Source organism: Leuciscus leuciscus, assembly GCF_965113295.1.
Source record: "Leuciscus leuciscus genome assembly, chromosome: 4".
Classification (NCBI taxonomy): domain Eukaryota; kingdom Metazoa; phylum Chordata; class Actinopteri; order Cypriniformes; family Leuciscidae; genus Leuciscus; species Leuciscus leuciscus.
Genome location: NC_138728.1, coordinates 47,923,762 through 47,938,318, shown reverse-complemented (window position 1 = coordinate 47,938,318; position 14,557 = coordinate 47,923,762). Strand labels below are relative to the sequence as shown.

Genomic DNA, 14,557 nt, shown 5'->3' with positions numbered 1-14,557 from the left:
GGGTTTCTGTTTGGGTGACTTGGGTCTGTCTGATTATAATTTCACGAAGACATCTGAAGCCATTCCATAGCTTAATGTGAGGGACAGAAGACTATTTACATCATTAAATTAAAGTTTACGGAAACTCGTTTTGCCTCCTCTACGACTGTCATTCTCTATTCAGTATTCAAACAGCGTGCGCGCCTCGTCCGGTTACAGTAGGATGCACGGTAAAACTCTCTCCAATATGATATATTCACATTATAATGCTTGCTCTGTAAATAAAAGGCTGTGGATTTGCTTAAGATGACTTTATCTTGTGTATTTGTATTTTATGTTTGTTGCTGTTTTTAAACGACTCGCTACCGTGTGCCTGTTAGATCACTCACAGTCTCACACACATCACAAGGACTATGAATTGGCATCAAACACACAATAACTGGAATTTAAAACTGTGAAGGAACAAATTATCAATAAACTGTTGGACAGATATACACTAGGATTTGTGCGCTCGACATTTCTTCGCTTTGTGCCGTGAACTTTTAAATGCGCACTTGTGCAGCGCTGCACACTGTGACTCCATGTTGCTTTGAGCACATCATTCTGCATACGCGCTTTGTGCGCTCTGTTTTGAAGCATTTCATATTATCATGGTTTTGCGCACTGAAAGATTAAAAGTCAATTTTTTTTATACCTAGCCTGCACAATACATTTAAAATAAACAATTTAATTGTATATTATTTCTGTGTAGTGTAGTGTAGTGTAGGCTATATAAATATATACACTTCTGAATTCTTGACATTCATATATAAATATAAAATTGTGAAATGTATGATTGCCTGATTGAATTTTACAAGAGTACTAATAGTAATTTGTTTTTATTAACATTTAAATTTTAGATTTTATAAAAATTACTGTGCATATTTTTTCAAGAATTACTTTTTGCTGCTGATTTATACACTCACTAAGTTGAATAAAAATACATAATACATTTATGTAATATTTAAAGGTGTTAACTGTATTCTTACACTGCAAAATGATAACTTTCAAAGGATTAAATTCATCACAATTATGTAAGTATCTGGATATTTGCCGTGGGGCGAGGGCTTCGATAACCTCTCTCTTTTTTGACCATACATGTGTTTGCATGCAGATTTAGGCCTAACTGAACAGTATTCTGACAGCCGCCACAAGTTTCAAAATTAACAATTTTGTTCTTCAGTGAAAGGCCTGAATCTAGGCTATACATTACCCTATCACTGAAGTATGAGTCAGTGCAAATCTGCCCTCATTGGTGAGACCAGGGTAAAAATGCATCACCTGGGGAGAGTTTTATCCTGGTCTCAAAAAATGTTAGGGCAGTGCTTTAAACATAAACACCATAAATTACGCTTTTGCTCTCATCTGTCTTGCGCCGGTCCAAGAATTTCACCTCTAGCGGCGCAATACAAATGCCCCCGGCCGTCCCTCTCAATCATGGCCCCGGCTTCCAGAAACCCACAAAATAGAACCGGAATTAAGAGTTACTTGTAGTGCCAACAATTATATTGTGTATATTTAAACTCATAATGATCAATTTAACAAACATGAAAAACAATGTTTTACCAGTTATTCTACAGATGTTGCAACTGTTAAACATTTTTTTTTTTTTTACACTGGGATGCTCGTTAGAAAATTGTTTAAATCATGGACCAGCCCTGGATTTTAAGATTGTGAGCTTTGGCTGTCCATGTTAAAGAAAGGCCTTAAAATGTATAAAGTTTATTGTGATGCAGCTACTGAATGAGTTCATAATTTGTATTGTAATCTTTTTATCAGGTGTGCACAGAGTCTGGATTATTGGTGACAGTTACATTAGACGTGGCCAACAGCGAGCAAGAGAGACCATAGGCCCCAATCTTGGAGTGGCTTCCCAGGTCCAGTGGTTTGGCAGGGGAGGCATGTGTTGGGGAGACCTCCTTCCCTTCTTCCAACCAGTGACGTGCAGTCTGGGTAGGCAAACTAGGCACTGCCTACCCTGCCAAAATTCAAAAATAAAAATGTTTATTAAACAAACTTGTATTTGTATTTTTACTGTTTATTCTTGTTATTTATATATGCAATATGTGTGTTATTCCAATTGTTTAGACGTTATGATGACAAATGTAGCGGTTACACATAATCAAATAAAAAACATGGTAGAATAAGCAGTGCTTTTACTGTCCATTCATTGCAGACGACAAGCGAAAAACCCATGTTGCGCATGCGCACTTCGATCCTGTATTCTTCAACATGTACGGCAAAAAGCACAAATCTGGTGTGCCTTTGGACGTAAATATGCTATGCCCGTAAACATCTCCGTTACATATCAGACGTGGACCAATTAAAATCGAGATATTACTGGACATTTGCACAGCTAACGTAATTAACGTTACACCACAGCTAGCCTACATACCTGATACCCGCCAAACTCAAAGTGAAAATGACAGCACCGGCCGTGATCACAGAGTTTCAAACTCGATTTTAATTCAAAATTAGAGACTTTGCAAACTGAAGGCACGTAAAGACGAGTTTTACAAAGCTGTGATCGACGTATTCACGAGGAAAGAGCGGCGGATGGATTTCATGTACAAATAATCTACCGATTAATGAGTCAAAAACTATTTTAGGCTTAATATTGAATTGATAAATGTGGTTGAATTAATGCAAGCCATTTGCCTTCATATTCAATTGAGCAGAGTACACGATATACATCCTGATTTGTACATTTCTTGATATGCCGTGCTTGTGCGTAACGTTTACTGTTATTACATATTATTAGCCTAAACAATAAATCAGGTAATCTGGCTTTCATAACTCAGTGCCTAGCCTCTTTAAGAAATCACCGCACGTCACTGCTTCCAACAGTGCCTTAAAGGAAGAACTGCTCCGAATGTGCTAGTGATTCACTGTGAAGGCAACGACCTAGGACACTTGAAAAGTGTGCTGCTTGTCAAAGCAATGAAGAGGGACCTACGGGACATTAACAGACAGTTTCCCCAGATGAATATTATGCTGTCTTCCATCAACCAAAGGCGCCACTGGAGGCAATATTATTTTATTAATTACAATATTAATCAAAGGTTACATTACAACTTTATTAACATGAATATAATTAACATTTTTATACTTGTATTGATCTTTCAACCCCAGTTTAAAGTTCAAGACTCAGAATTAATCAGACTGTTATAAATATACAAATAATAAGAATATATTTATTAAATGTATCAAATATTTTTTGAATATAAAAAGAAGCTCCTGGACCAGCAGCAAGTGGAAGAAGACCAAAGGACGCTGTTCCGGTACTTCTGCGAAGCCATCCTGATCCTAAGATACTTCCAGCGACCAGAAGCAGTGAGGGCACTTACAGTAAGTACTTTTACTTTACAGTGTTTCCTCAATGTGTATAAAGTCAGTCACTCACTGTGTTCTTTGTTTTCCAGGCTTCAGACTGGGTCAACAAGAGAAAATGTTGATGGTCGAATCCACATGGAGGTGCAATCCACAAAGCACAGTGCAACATTTTCCCTCACAGAGGAGGACTCTGCTGTAAGTTCTCTAACAGGATTTCTGCCCAGCACTTTCAAATATATGGTTAATGATACACACATTTAAAGCTTACCCAATAAATTATACTAATAAACTATACTAGTTGATTCATTTGAAGACTAATATAGAAAATGTGCATTGTCCCTTTTAAAATAGAGAATAAAAAGAATGTGCAGTTAGGTGGTATGCAATTTATACTTTAAAATAAACTGGGTCAAATTTGGTGAGAGCATGATAAGGATGCAGCACCTGGGGATAATCTTATCAGGATCAGAGGTCAGATCTCTTAAAGTTCAGTATGCATTAACATCATATCTGATCTCCACAGATGCTGGACAATACTTCCAGAAGATTCATCCAGGATGTCTGCAAGACAGTGTGGACGACCAGAGTAGATTTTTCCTGTCCAAACAAGGGATACCAGTTGGCAACGAGGTGGAAGAATGAACCCAATTACAGACAATATGCAAACACACAAGGTTTATTTATAACAAAAAACAGGGAAAACAAAGCCCACGAGGGAGTAAAACAGAGGTAAGGATGGCTGACTAACAAGCAAGACAATAACTAGACTAAGAACTGGGATATACTACATACAACTCTTCAGACAAAAACTCTTACTTGACAAGGAACTCTCAGCAATGGTACAAACACAGGCAGGTTACACATTAATTGACAATGAACCAACACAGGACAGAAAACATGAGGGGATTAAATAGGGAGCAAATGAAGAGGGCAACAGGTGATAACGGTGAAACAATAATGACTAAACAAGGATAACAAGGGGGCGGGGTTAAGTAACGAGACACCACAAGCACATGGGTCTGTCATGATCCTGCCTCAAGACTAAAGAAAGACAGGGACTAGATGGCAGAATCATGACACCTCAGGCGTCTGCATGAACAGTACGTTTTAGCAGAATCATGTATAATAATGTATGCATTTATACGCACTGTACAGATAAATATAAAATGATTAGGTTGATAGTCATTTGTCTTATTTTGTTTTCTGTGTACTTACAGTAGAAGAGACGTGATGTATGATAACTGAGTCTTATAACACAATAATTCGCGAAGAGCTTTGAAGAGACCGAAAGCATTTGCGCAATATCATTAACTAGTTTATCTAATTTTACATTTAGTTCCTTTTTGCATCTGAACGTTTTTAATAGCTTTAACATGGTTGTAATGCGCTTTTCTGCATTACTGTACAGTACTTTTTATATTATCATGTTTCCCTTTACATGGTATTACACATAGGCGTCGATTTCGGTGGGGACGGTGGGTGCGTGTACATTGGTACGTGGGTAATTTTACTTTTGGTTGGATTTCTTTTTTGACCATTTTCAGTGGTTATGAGGAGCAATATGAGAGAGAAATTTGGTAATCATTGTCTGACCCAACAAAAAAAACATTATAATATTCATTTTATTTTATTTTTCGTGTTCGCATTTATGAGGGAAAAAACAACGTGCCAGTTCTCGGTTACGGACGTGAGCGCTCTGTAAAAGCAGTCTTTTAGTGCCGCTTTCAGAGACCTCAAACAGAACAGCTGCCTTTCTTTAAATTTAATTTCGTTTTGTATTAATTATATCTTAATTTTAATCAATGTTTCATGAACAAATTGCCTGGATTTAATAAATAAGGAGAAAATAGCAGACAATAGATAATCACGACATGGAGGCGCCGGCGAGTGAACTGGAGTTCGTCTCATAAATGAACCGAAACTCAGCGTATAATGCACATGCACATTCACATTCACAGCGTATTTAGACGCATTCATAATCATTACTTTTACCGATTCTTTGTGGCAAGCTTTATGCGTGCGGTCGTGCGGCTATATTACGTAAACGCTCATTATCCTGTAGGCTATATAAGTAATTAAATTAATATAAGAATAATATAATGGCAAAAATACATTGGCATTCAGTAAAGTGTCAAACCCATAAAAAGTAGAACCATTGTCCACTTTACATAAAACAAATCACAACATGACCTTGTGTGACAGAGAGTGGCGTTCACACCAAACGCGAATAGAGCGTCTGGCGCAAGTGATTTTCATGTTAAGTCAATGTAAAGACGCGTAAACGCGCATCTGGAGGTCCTGCGGCCCGAATGAGGTGAATTGAGCGTCTGCTGCGATACACGTCTCCATTATATTCCCGCTCCTCCGTGAGAGATACGAGACCGGTGCGTCTCACAGGTGTAATCACGCCACCGGCCTCGCACCGTTCTCCTGCGGCCCTCAGCCTCGTCCTGCTTGCCACAGTAAACATGATGAATGGCGACTGTAGAACGCAAAAGATGAATCCCGGACATTTTGTGCAATCTCAAAAACATGGGCAGACTTGTTGTCACGGAGACTCACTAGTAGCCTCGTCTTATTGTTTAACTGCTCTAACCGGTAGGCGTGGCTTGAGAGTGGCCTCCTAGGGCAGCGAAGCAAGTGCATTCTGGGAGTTGTTGTCTTTCATCCACATGAGCCAAAAATACATTTTCTGACATCACTGTAATGTCCTCTGAGATCCTCAACACCTCTGACTGTTTTTGTTCTCTCCTGCAGTCTAAGATTTATCAGGATTGGCTACATACGAGGGAGGAACTGAAGCAGCAGCAGAAGGAGAAGTTAGAGCTGATCGAGCAAAACACAGTGAAAGAGTCCCAGCTTCAGCAGAGGGTAAAGGCTAACTTCAAACACATACAATTTTGGACAAATTCCTCTTTCTTTGTCAAACTAACAATAAAACCACCTTAACCCTCTGGAGTTTGAGCGTTTTTTTGGGCCCTGGGGGTGTTCTGACATGCTCTGACATTTGTGCTTTTTTCAGTTGCTTATAAACATATTAATGGCAAAGGTGTAAATTCACTCTATATAGCACAAACAGGACTACAATAATATGTGAGCCACATGTATGTACATGTTTTCATTTTTGAGAGAATAATGTTTATGCGTGGTTATCGAAAAAACTAAAAATTAAAATTTTTGAAATAAGGCCACAAAACACATACTAAATATGTGGCAATAAGACTTTTGACTTATGGATGTCGTCGCCTAGAGTTTTTTCTTCAAAATTATGTGAAAATAGTCTTGCTTTATCGTTCACATAAAACCATACATTGATTTAAATTGATGTAAAACAGGTTTTGCTTGGAAAGCCAATATGCGAGGGGGCGTGAACGAGGAGTGGTTTACACCTTAGAATACACCCACTCTGCATAATGAGCCATTCACTCAGGTGTGACACTGACTGAGCCACAATGCAAGGACAAAAGATATATTTAGAAGAAGACTTATATTGACCATTTAAGATTTTGCTTACATCTATCTTGTAAATATGTTTTGCTATTTTATTAAAACGGTTACAATTACAACAATAATTACAATTTCAACAATATTTCAAGTGTACTCTTTCTTTGTCAAAAAAAATGATTATAGGCCCTACATTTGATCTATGTATTCATTAGTTTGAATATGACCAACATTGGAACAGCTAACATCTTAGTTGATGACTTTATTTTTGACAAAAATAGTATTTTATATATAGAAATGGCTAAACAAAAGCTTATTTGATGTGGCAGTATATTCTACAGTAAAAACTGTACCCAAATCTGGTCAACAAAATGTTGTCTTTCATATTTCGTCTGACTGTAACGTTGTTTTCATGAAATATTAGGGCATATTGTTAATTTGCAGTTTAATACGTTGCTTATACAAATAGCCTACATTTTATTTCAACATTCAGTCGATGTTTACTTAGCTCAGTATAGCAATACAGTTTGCTAAAACATCATCATTCATTCACACACGCGATTTAAATTTAAACTGTCTTTGCCAGCTGTGGTAAACAGCGCGCATCTCTGCCGTTTATTCATTCATAAACAGAAACCCACGTGAAGAAATTCACGAGAGAAGGAAAAAACTTACTTGTATTCCTCAGCTCGCATCTTGATATACCCGCACTTCTGAGGGACATTTTCCATTAGTATTATTCCTCACAGCGCTGCAAGACGGTGTAAACAATGATCTAAATAAACTTGTGTGTTTTCTCGAGCTGATGGGGGCGTTCACAGGATTGCCTCAGCCATTTGCGTTTGAATAGCGCGCGCTCTCCGTGGGCGGGGCCGATTATAACGTAATGAGATGAGATGAGCTCGACTGGAATCGCTCTCTTTTAATACAGATTTCACAAGATGAGAATAATTTTTTTTTATATAAATTACTTCATTTAAAAGAAGATAATTCAAGCTTCATGCCTGTGTGTCTGTATGTCTGTTTGACTGAGTATTCGCTGAGTTATTGTTAATTTTCGGACGCGTTTCAGAATGGACTACACTGGCAGAGAGAAGGCAGAACTCGCTTCGTGTTTATTTTTCTTTATTTGGCAAAAAGCACAACACTTTGTTTTTATTGTGAGTATACACAAAAATAATACACATTTAACAGAATCGATTGATGTATGAAACTCCTATGGAAAATCAAAGTCAACAGAGTATTTATGAGTTTCTTTTACACTAATAAAAAAAAAGCGAGCTGGTATCGCCGGCGATACCGTAGACCTCAGGGGGTTAAAAAACAACAACAACAAAAAAAACTATTACCTTTCTATTAAGATTTTTTCATACATTTCAACCTTCTTATAAGTGTCAAAATCACTGTTTTCTCAAAAAAAAAAAAAAATGTAGGTACGCAAGTTCATCACAACAAATCATTAATATCTACGTCGCGACTAGACGTTTAGGCCACCATGATATAAAGTGTGAACAGTTTTTTTTATTTTGGATGTTTAATATCTAATTGAATCGATTTAATTAGAGTATTGTTCTTTCTAGTTATTGTTGAATTTTTGTAATGTATTGTATCGTGTTTTTGTCTCAAAGGTTTGTTGTCCACTGCCTGCTGTGCAAGGGACCGTAGGACGACATAGGTGAACATCTGGCCAGGGGGTGTCTGCGTGCCGGCACACCCGCTAAAAGGGCTGCTGAGGTGGATAAAGCACAGGCTTCTGCCAGAGACTGGGCACGTAACTCTAGGGTTTGGGATTTCAACCATCTGTGTGGGCTACTGCCGGACAGAGGTTGCCAGCTGGCGATGGTGAAGGAGCTTCTTCGCCAGGGCTTCATCGTCAGGAACCAGCCGGACCTCAGCGAAGAAACTACTCCATCTGCCGGTCCTTCCACCTCCACCGCTGCTGAAGGCGTTGTCGTCCCATCTGGTCGGCGCAAAAAGTAAGTGCAGTAAAGCCTTGTTTGCAGTGCGACTTTATCGTGTCAAAATAAAATTTGGTAATAGCAAAGTTATCATCGGCATGCACCTGTCTTGTCTCACGTAATCTTAAGGGTGGCGTCTAAAGTATCCTGTCCGTTTTGTCCCGTTTCATCCAAACAGACGTTCTATTGGGTCTGCGTCTCTTTCGAAATTTAAGACCATTTTACGGGTGGCCAAAGACGACGTGGAGAGAATACGTGGGGACCTGCAGTTGGGCCGCGGCATTTCTAGAAGAGACAAGACATTGTACAGATATTACTGCGAGGCGGTCCTGGTCTATGATCATATGCAGGTCCCGATGGCTGTGCAAAATCTAACGGTAAGTCCATCCATTTTGACCAGTTTACACAGCATCACAAATTCACTCACACGCACGTACTCTCGCTCACACACACACACACGCCTACTCACTCACTCATTCACACAGGTTTGTTTTGCTATCCAAGTGAGGACATTCCATGTGTGTAATGGTTTTTATACTGTACAAACTGTATATCGCCTTACACTGCACCTACTCTAAACCTACCCATGACAGTAAACATTATGCATTTTTACATTAAGTATGTTTTTAAAGCTATTTCAAAAATGAGGACGCACGCAATGTCAGGTTTACGTCGTAATGGCCGTGGCATTATACAAATTTGTGTCCTCATAAATCACAAAAACAAACACACTCACCCACCCACACACACACACGCTCATGCAAAAACTTCAATGTTTTCCAGGATGTGGATTGGGTGGGCTGTGTCATCCACGGAAGCAGAGTGGTCCTCCACAGTCAGCAGAAAGCCGCTGGCAATTTAAAGATAGCATTGACCCAGGACGAGGAAGCTGTAAGTTTCAGTGTTACGTACGCCGTGCTACGTAATTTTTGTTTGTGCGTATGTTGCTGCATATGCTTGTCGTGTATGTCTGTGTACTCTATTTGTTTCAGGTGTGAAGCTCGATTGGAGAGTCCGCCTGTCAATCAGCTGACGTAGGATGCTGACGTCTGGGATCGTGCCACCAATCGCCTGTCGCCGGGTAGTTTATGAATGGCTCTAACTTCAATGGCGGCAGTCGAGACAGACTCTGGGTTGAGAGAGTTTGCACACTCTGTGAGGACGGTTCTCTTGTACGATAGACCAGTCTGAGAGACTGATCATTGTTTGGGGTTCACTGCTTTTATGATCTTGCAGTTAGATCAGTTCTCTTTGTTTGTGCTCGAGTGTGCTTTGTGTTGCCCTTGGTAACTTGCGTGAATGTGTTTTGTGTTACTCTTGGTAACTCGTGTGCTTATGTTTTGTGTTGCCCTTGGTAACTTACGTACTCGCAGTGCCTGCTAAATGTTTGTTGCTGTCATGAAATCTTCATCTGAGTTCATCGTTCACCATTGTGTAGACTGGCGGGAGAGGTTGTGAGTCAGGTAAGCAGGTCGCGACCTACATTTGCACACGTAGTACTGAGATGTATTAGACGCACTAGGGTTAGGAGTGGTGCTAATAATGTATGTTTTTGTTTTAGTTCGTATAGTTTAGTTATAGCGTCTTGTACGCTGAAGATGTTTCTTTCTACCTCTTTTGTTGATAGTTAGTTTAGTTCTTTTACTTTAGTTAAAGGGGCTTTTTGTTATATTCAGTTTTTGATTTAAGCACCACTCTCTTGCTCCTTCCTCTTCCCCAGATTGTCTGTTGATCTGTTTATTCTTGTTATGTTGTGCTAATTGTAAATATTCATCACTTTATTACTTTTCATTACTGTATTCCTTTATTACTACTTCACTTTATTGCAGTTGAAGAATTAAAACCTTTCAACTAAGTTACGGATTGTTGTTTGTTCCTTTTGAATTGCAGTTCCCGTTACTGTATGAACACACACACATGCAAAACTTTTGCTACGTCTAACAAAATTCCTAGACAAATAACATCTAATTAACGAGGGACGTAACATTCAGTATGACAGCACAGCACCCTGGACGTTATGAGAAGGCCAATAAGGGCAGGGCTTGTGTTAGAAGCCTTTTAAAGGCTGAGAAAGGTCCCACCTTTCAGGGTTGGCTCAACCAATGAGAAAGGGGGATTTCCTGAGTGGGAGTTTCCTCTGTGGGGTGGATTTATGACACTATCTCAAGTGTCATTAGACCTCTGACTTCCCTTTATGTCCATTAATGCTCAGATAGATATCATAAACACACTGCATTCTAAGAGAAGATGATCAACATTAACCCAGAGGTAGGCGATACCAGCTCGTTTTTGTTTATATCAGTGCAAAAGAGATTCAAAATTCTCTGTTGACTTTGATATTACAAACAAGTTTCATACATCAATCGATTCTGTTAAATGTGTATTATTTTTGTGTATACTCACAATAAAAACAAAGTGTTGTGCTTTTTGCCAAATAAAGAAAAATAAACACGAAGCGAGTTCTGCCTTCTCTCTGTCAGTGAAGTCCATTCTGAAACGCGTCTGAAAATGAACAATAACTCAGCGAATACTCAGTCAAACAGGCATACAGATGCACAGGCATACAGATGCACAGGCATGAAGCTTGAATTCTCTTCTTTTAAATGAAGTAGTTTATATAAAAAACAAATATTCTCATCTTGTGAAATCTGTATTAAAAATGCGATTCCAGTTGAGCTCATTAGAGCTCATTCAAATGTAATGTGACTCCGCCCCGGAGAGCGCGTGCTATTCAAACGCAAATTCTGAGAACCATTTCAGACCTGTGAAACGCCCACATCAGCTGTTAACACAGCGCGCCGCGAGTGATGCATAATATAGCCCACCTAATAATCCTGGAGAAAAGTTTCCTCTGAACAGTGCTGATATGAGGAGCAATAGATCCCGCTGAGGAGTGAGGTAGGCTAAGTTATCTTTTCTTCAGCTAGTCCTGGATAATGATGAAGAGTTCAAATTTTCCTCAGAAGAAGAGCGGTAACCACTGGTTTATCTTTGGTCTTTCTGTGTTCTTCCAGTTCAGAGCGATTACATGTTTATCCTGCTTCCTCTTTTTTGTAGTCTCTTTAACCCCCTGGGGTCGACGGTATCACCGGCGATACCAGCTCGCTTTTTTTCAGTTCAGTTCAAAAGAAATACATTTTGCTCTGTGGACTTTGATATTACAAGCAAGTTTCATACATCAATCGATTCTGTTAAATGTGTATTATTTTTGTGTATACTCACAATAAAAACAAAGTGTTGTGCTTTTTGCCAAATAAAGAAAAATAAACATGATGCGAGTTCTGCCTTCTCTCTGTCAGTGAAGTCCATTCTGAAACGCGTCCGAAAATGAACTGTAACTCAGCGAATACTCAGTCAAACAGGCATACAGACATACAGGCATGAAGCTTGAATTCTATTCTTTTAAATGAGGTAATATTTTTATAAAAAACAAATATTCTCATCTTGTGAAATCTGTATTAAAAAAGAGCGATTCCAGTCGAGCTAATTAGAGCTCATTCAAATGTAATGTGACTCCGCCCACGGAGAGCGCGCGCTATTCAAACGCAAATTACTGAGGCAATCCAAGCAAACCTGTGAACGCCCCCATATCAGCTCGAGAAAACACAAGTTTAATCAGATCATTGTAGCCTACATGTTTACACCATCTTGCAGCGCTGTGAGGAATAATAATAATAATGGAAAATCTACCTGCGGGTGCGGGTATTGCAGGAGAGAGGATCCGAATATGTAGTAAGTTTTTTTTCCTTCTCAAGTTAATCGCGTTTCTGTGAATGAATGAACGGCAGCCGCAGAGATGCGCACTGTTTACCACAGCTCGCAAAAAGACAGTTTAAATTTAAATCGCCTTTCTGTGTGTGTGAATGAATGATGATGTTTTAGCAAACTGTATTGCTGTACTGAGTTGAGTAAAAATCGACAGAAATATGTTGAAATAAAATGTAGGCTATTTGTATAAGCAACGTATTAAACTGAAAATTAACATTTATATGCCCTAATATTTCATAAAAACAACGTTACAGTCAGGCGTTTCTGTTTGTGTATGAATGTTTCGGTTTTAGCAAACTGTATTGCTATACTGAGTAAAAATCGACTGAAATATGTTGAAATAAAATGTATTTGTATAAGCAACGTATAAAACTGAAAATTAACATTTATTTTTCTTATAATAAAAATGAAAGACCTATGTTACAGACATATGAAAGACAACATTTCGTTGATTAGTTTTGGATAGATTATACATTTTTACTGTAAAATATCTGCCACCTCAAATAAGCTTTTGTTTGCCAATATTTGCTTATGTTAAATATAGTATGTTTTGTCAAAAATAAAGTTATCAAATAATCAAATCCTTAACTTTGAAATATGTATGATAAAATGTATACTTTAGTTTTTACAAAGAAAGATTACACTTGAATTGTTGTTGTAATTGTAACCTTTTTAATAAAAAATATATTTACAAGGTAGATGTAAACAAACTATTAAAAGGTTAATATAAGCCTTTTCTTTAAATAATTTTTATTGTGTTTTATTAGTGACAAATTTGGGGAGAGGATAAATATTCCAAAACTGAAAATACAGTATGAGAATTAACTGCACAATTACTAGACCTGTTTTCCTTGGATATTATAGGCCAAATTGCAAGCACAATATGTGGAAAAATTTTAAAAAATTGAGATGCTTCCAGCTGTTGCTCTTGCATTCTTGTGGCTCAGTGACTCACCTGAATGAATGGCTCATTAAGTATGCGGGCCCCAATGTCTCCTCAGGTGTGAACCACTAAATATGCATGGTCGTTGACGCCCACTCCGCATATTGCCTTTCCAAACAGAAAGTGCTCTGCAAAATTCAAATCAATGTATTGTGTTATGTGAATGATAAGGCAGGGTGATTTTCACTTCATTTTGAAGAAAAAACACTAGGTGATGACATCTTTTAGACAAAAGTCTTATTGGCACATATTTAGAATGTGTTTTATGGCCTTATTTCAGAAACTTTAGTTTTTAGTTTTTTCAATAACCATGCATAAACATTATTCTCTCAAAAATGCAGACATGTACATTCTTGTTGCTCACATTTCATGGTAGCCCTGTTTGTGCTAAATAGTGTGTAATTTCTTTTGCCATTAATATGTTTATAAGCAACTGAAAAAAACACAAATGTCAGGGCATGTCAGAACATCTCAAGGACCCCAAAAACACCTTAGACCCCAGAGGGTTAACCAACCATGTATATAGTAATTGAACCCATTTAAAAAAAAATTCTGTAAAATTCTTTTTTTCGGTAAAAAATATTCTCTTATATTCAATAATCGGCGGGTATTGTGAAAAGCTTGGCGGCCAAGAACAAATCCATTTTGGTCGTTTGAAATTAAGTTAGGAATATGTGATTCAATCCTCCGAGCTAAAGCCTTGCATAGTATTTTGGTTGGACTGCTTTTGTTGAAGCAGTTGGGCACGTTGCTGCTGCTGATTGGCCGCTGAAAGTTCACCTCCACCTGTTCACATGGGCATATTTCTTGCTCTGCACTCCAGCGGGTTGCACTGCACAAACATATTCGTTTTCTGTAGAGGTTTTTGCCCTAAGCCGTAAAAAAAAAAAAAAAACACGACAACAACAACTGTAATCATATATCACAATGACTGTGCTATAATAATGTTTTGAAATATTGGACTCCTCTTGACACAGGTGCCAGACCGTAATGCATCAAATGATCAAATATCAAATAAAAGATTAACATACAGAAGGCCATGGCTGCTGCCTTCATTCACTTTCGCATGGAAGCGGAGCACATCCCAGCAACG

The 14,557-nt window shown here is 38.3% G+C and overlaps 1 protein-coding gene across 1 annotated transcript; it reads left to right on the top strand.

The window, feature by feature from the left end:
- Positions 1-3,356: 3,356 nt before the first annotated feature.
- On the top strand, positions 3,357-10,504 carry LOC309497046 (uncharacterized protein). Its single transcript, XM_082167307.1, has 8 exons — positions 3,357-3,366; positions 3,441-3,546; positions 3,875-4,080; positions 6,109-6,222; positions 8,424-8,771; positions 8,932-9,130; positions 9,537-9,644; positions 9,746-10,504. Exons 5-8 carry the CDS (start codon positions 8,635-8,637, stop codon positions 9,749-9,751), a joined length of 450 nt encoding a protein of 149 aa, XP_082023433.1. The 5' UTR covers positions 3,357-3,366; positions 3,441-3,546; positions 3,875-4,080; positions 6,109-6,222; positions 8,424-8,634; the 3' UTR covers positions 9,752-10,504.
- Positions 10,505-14,557: the final 4,053 nt, after the last annotated feature.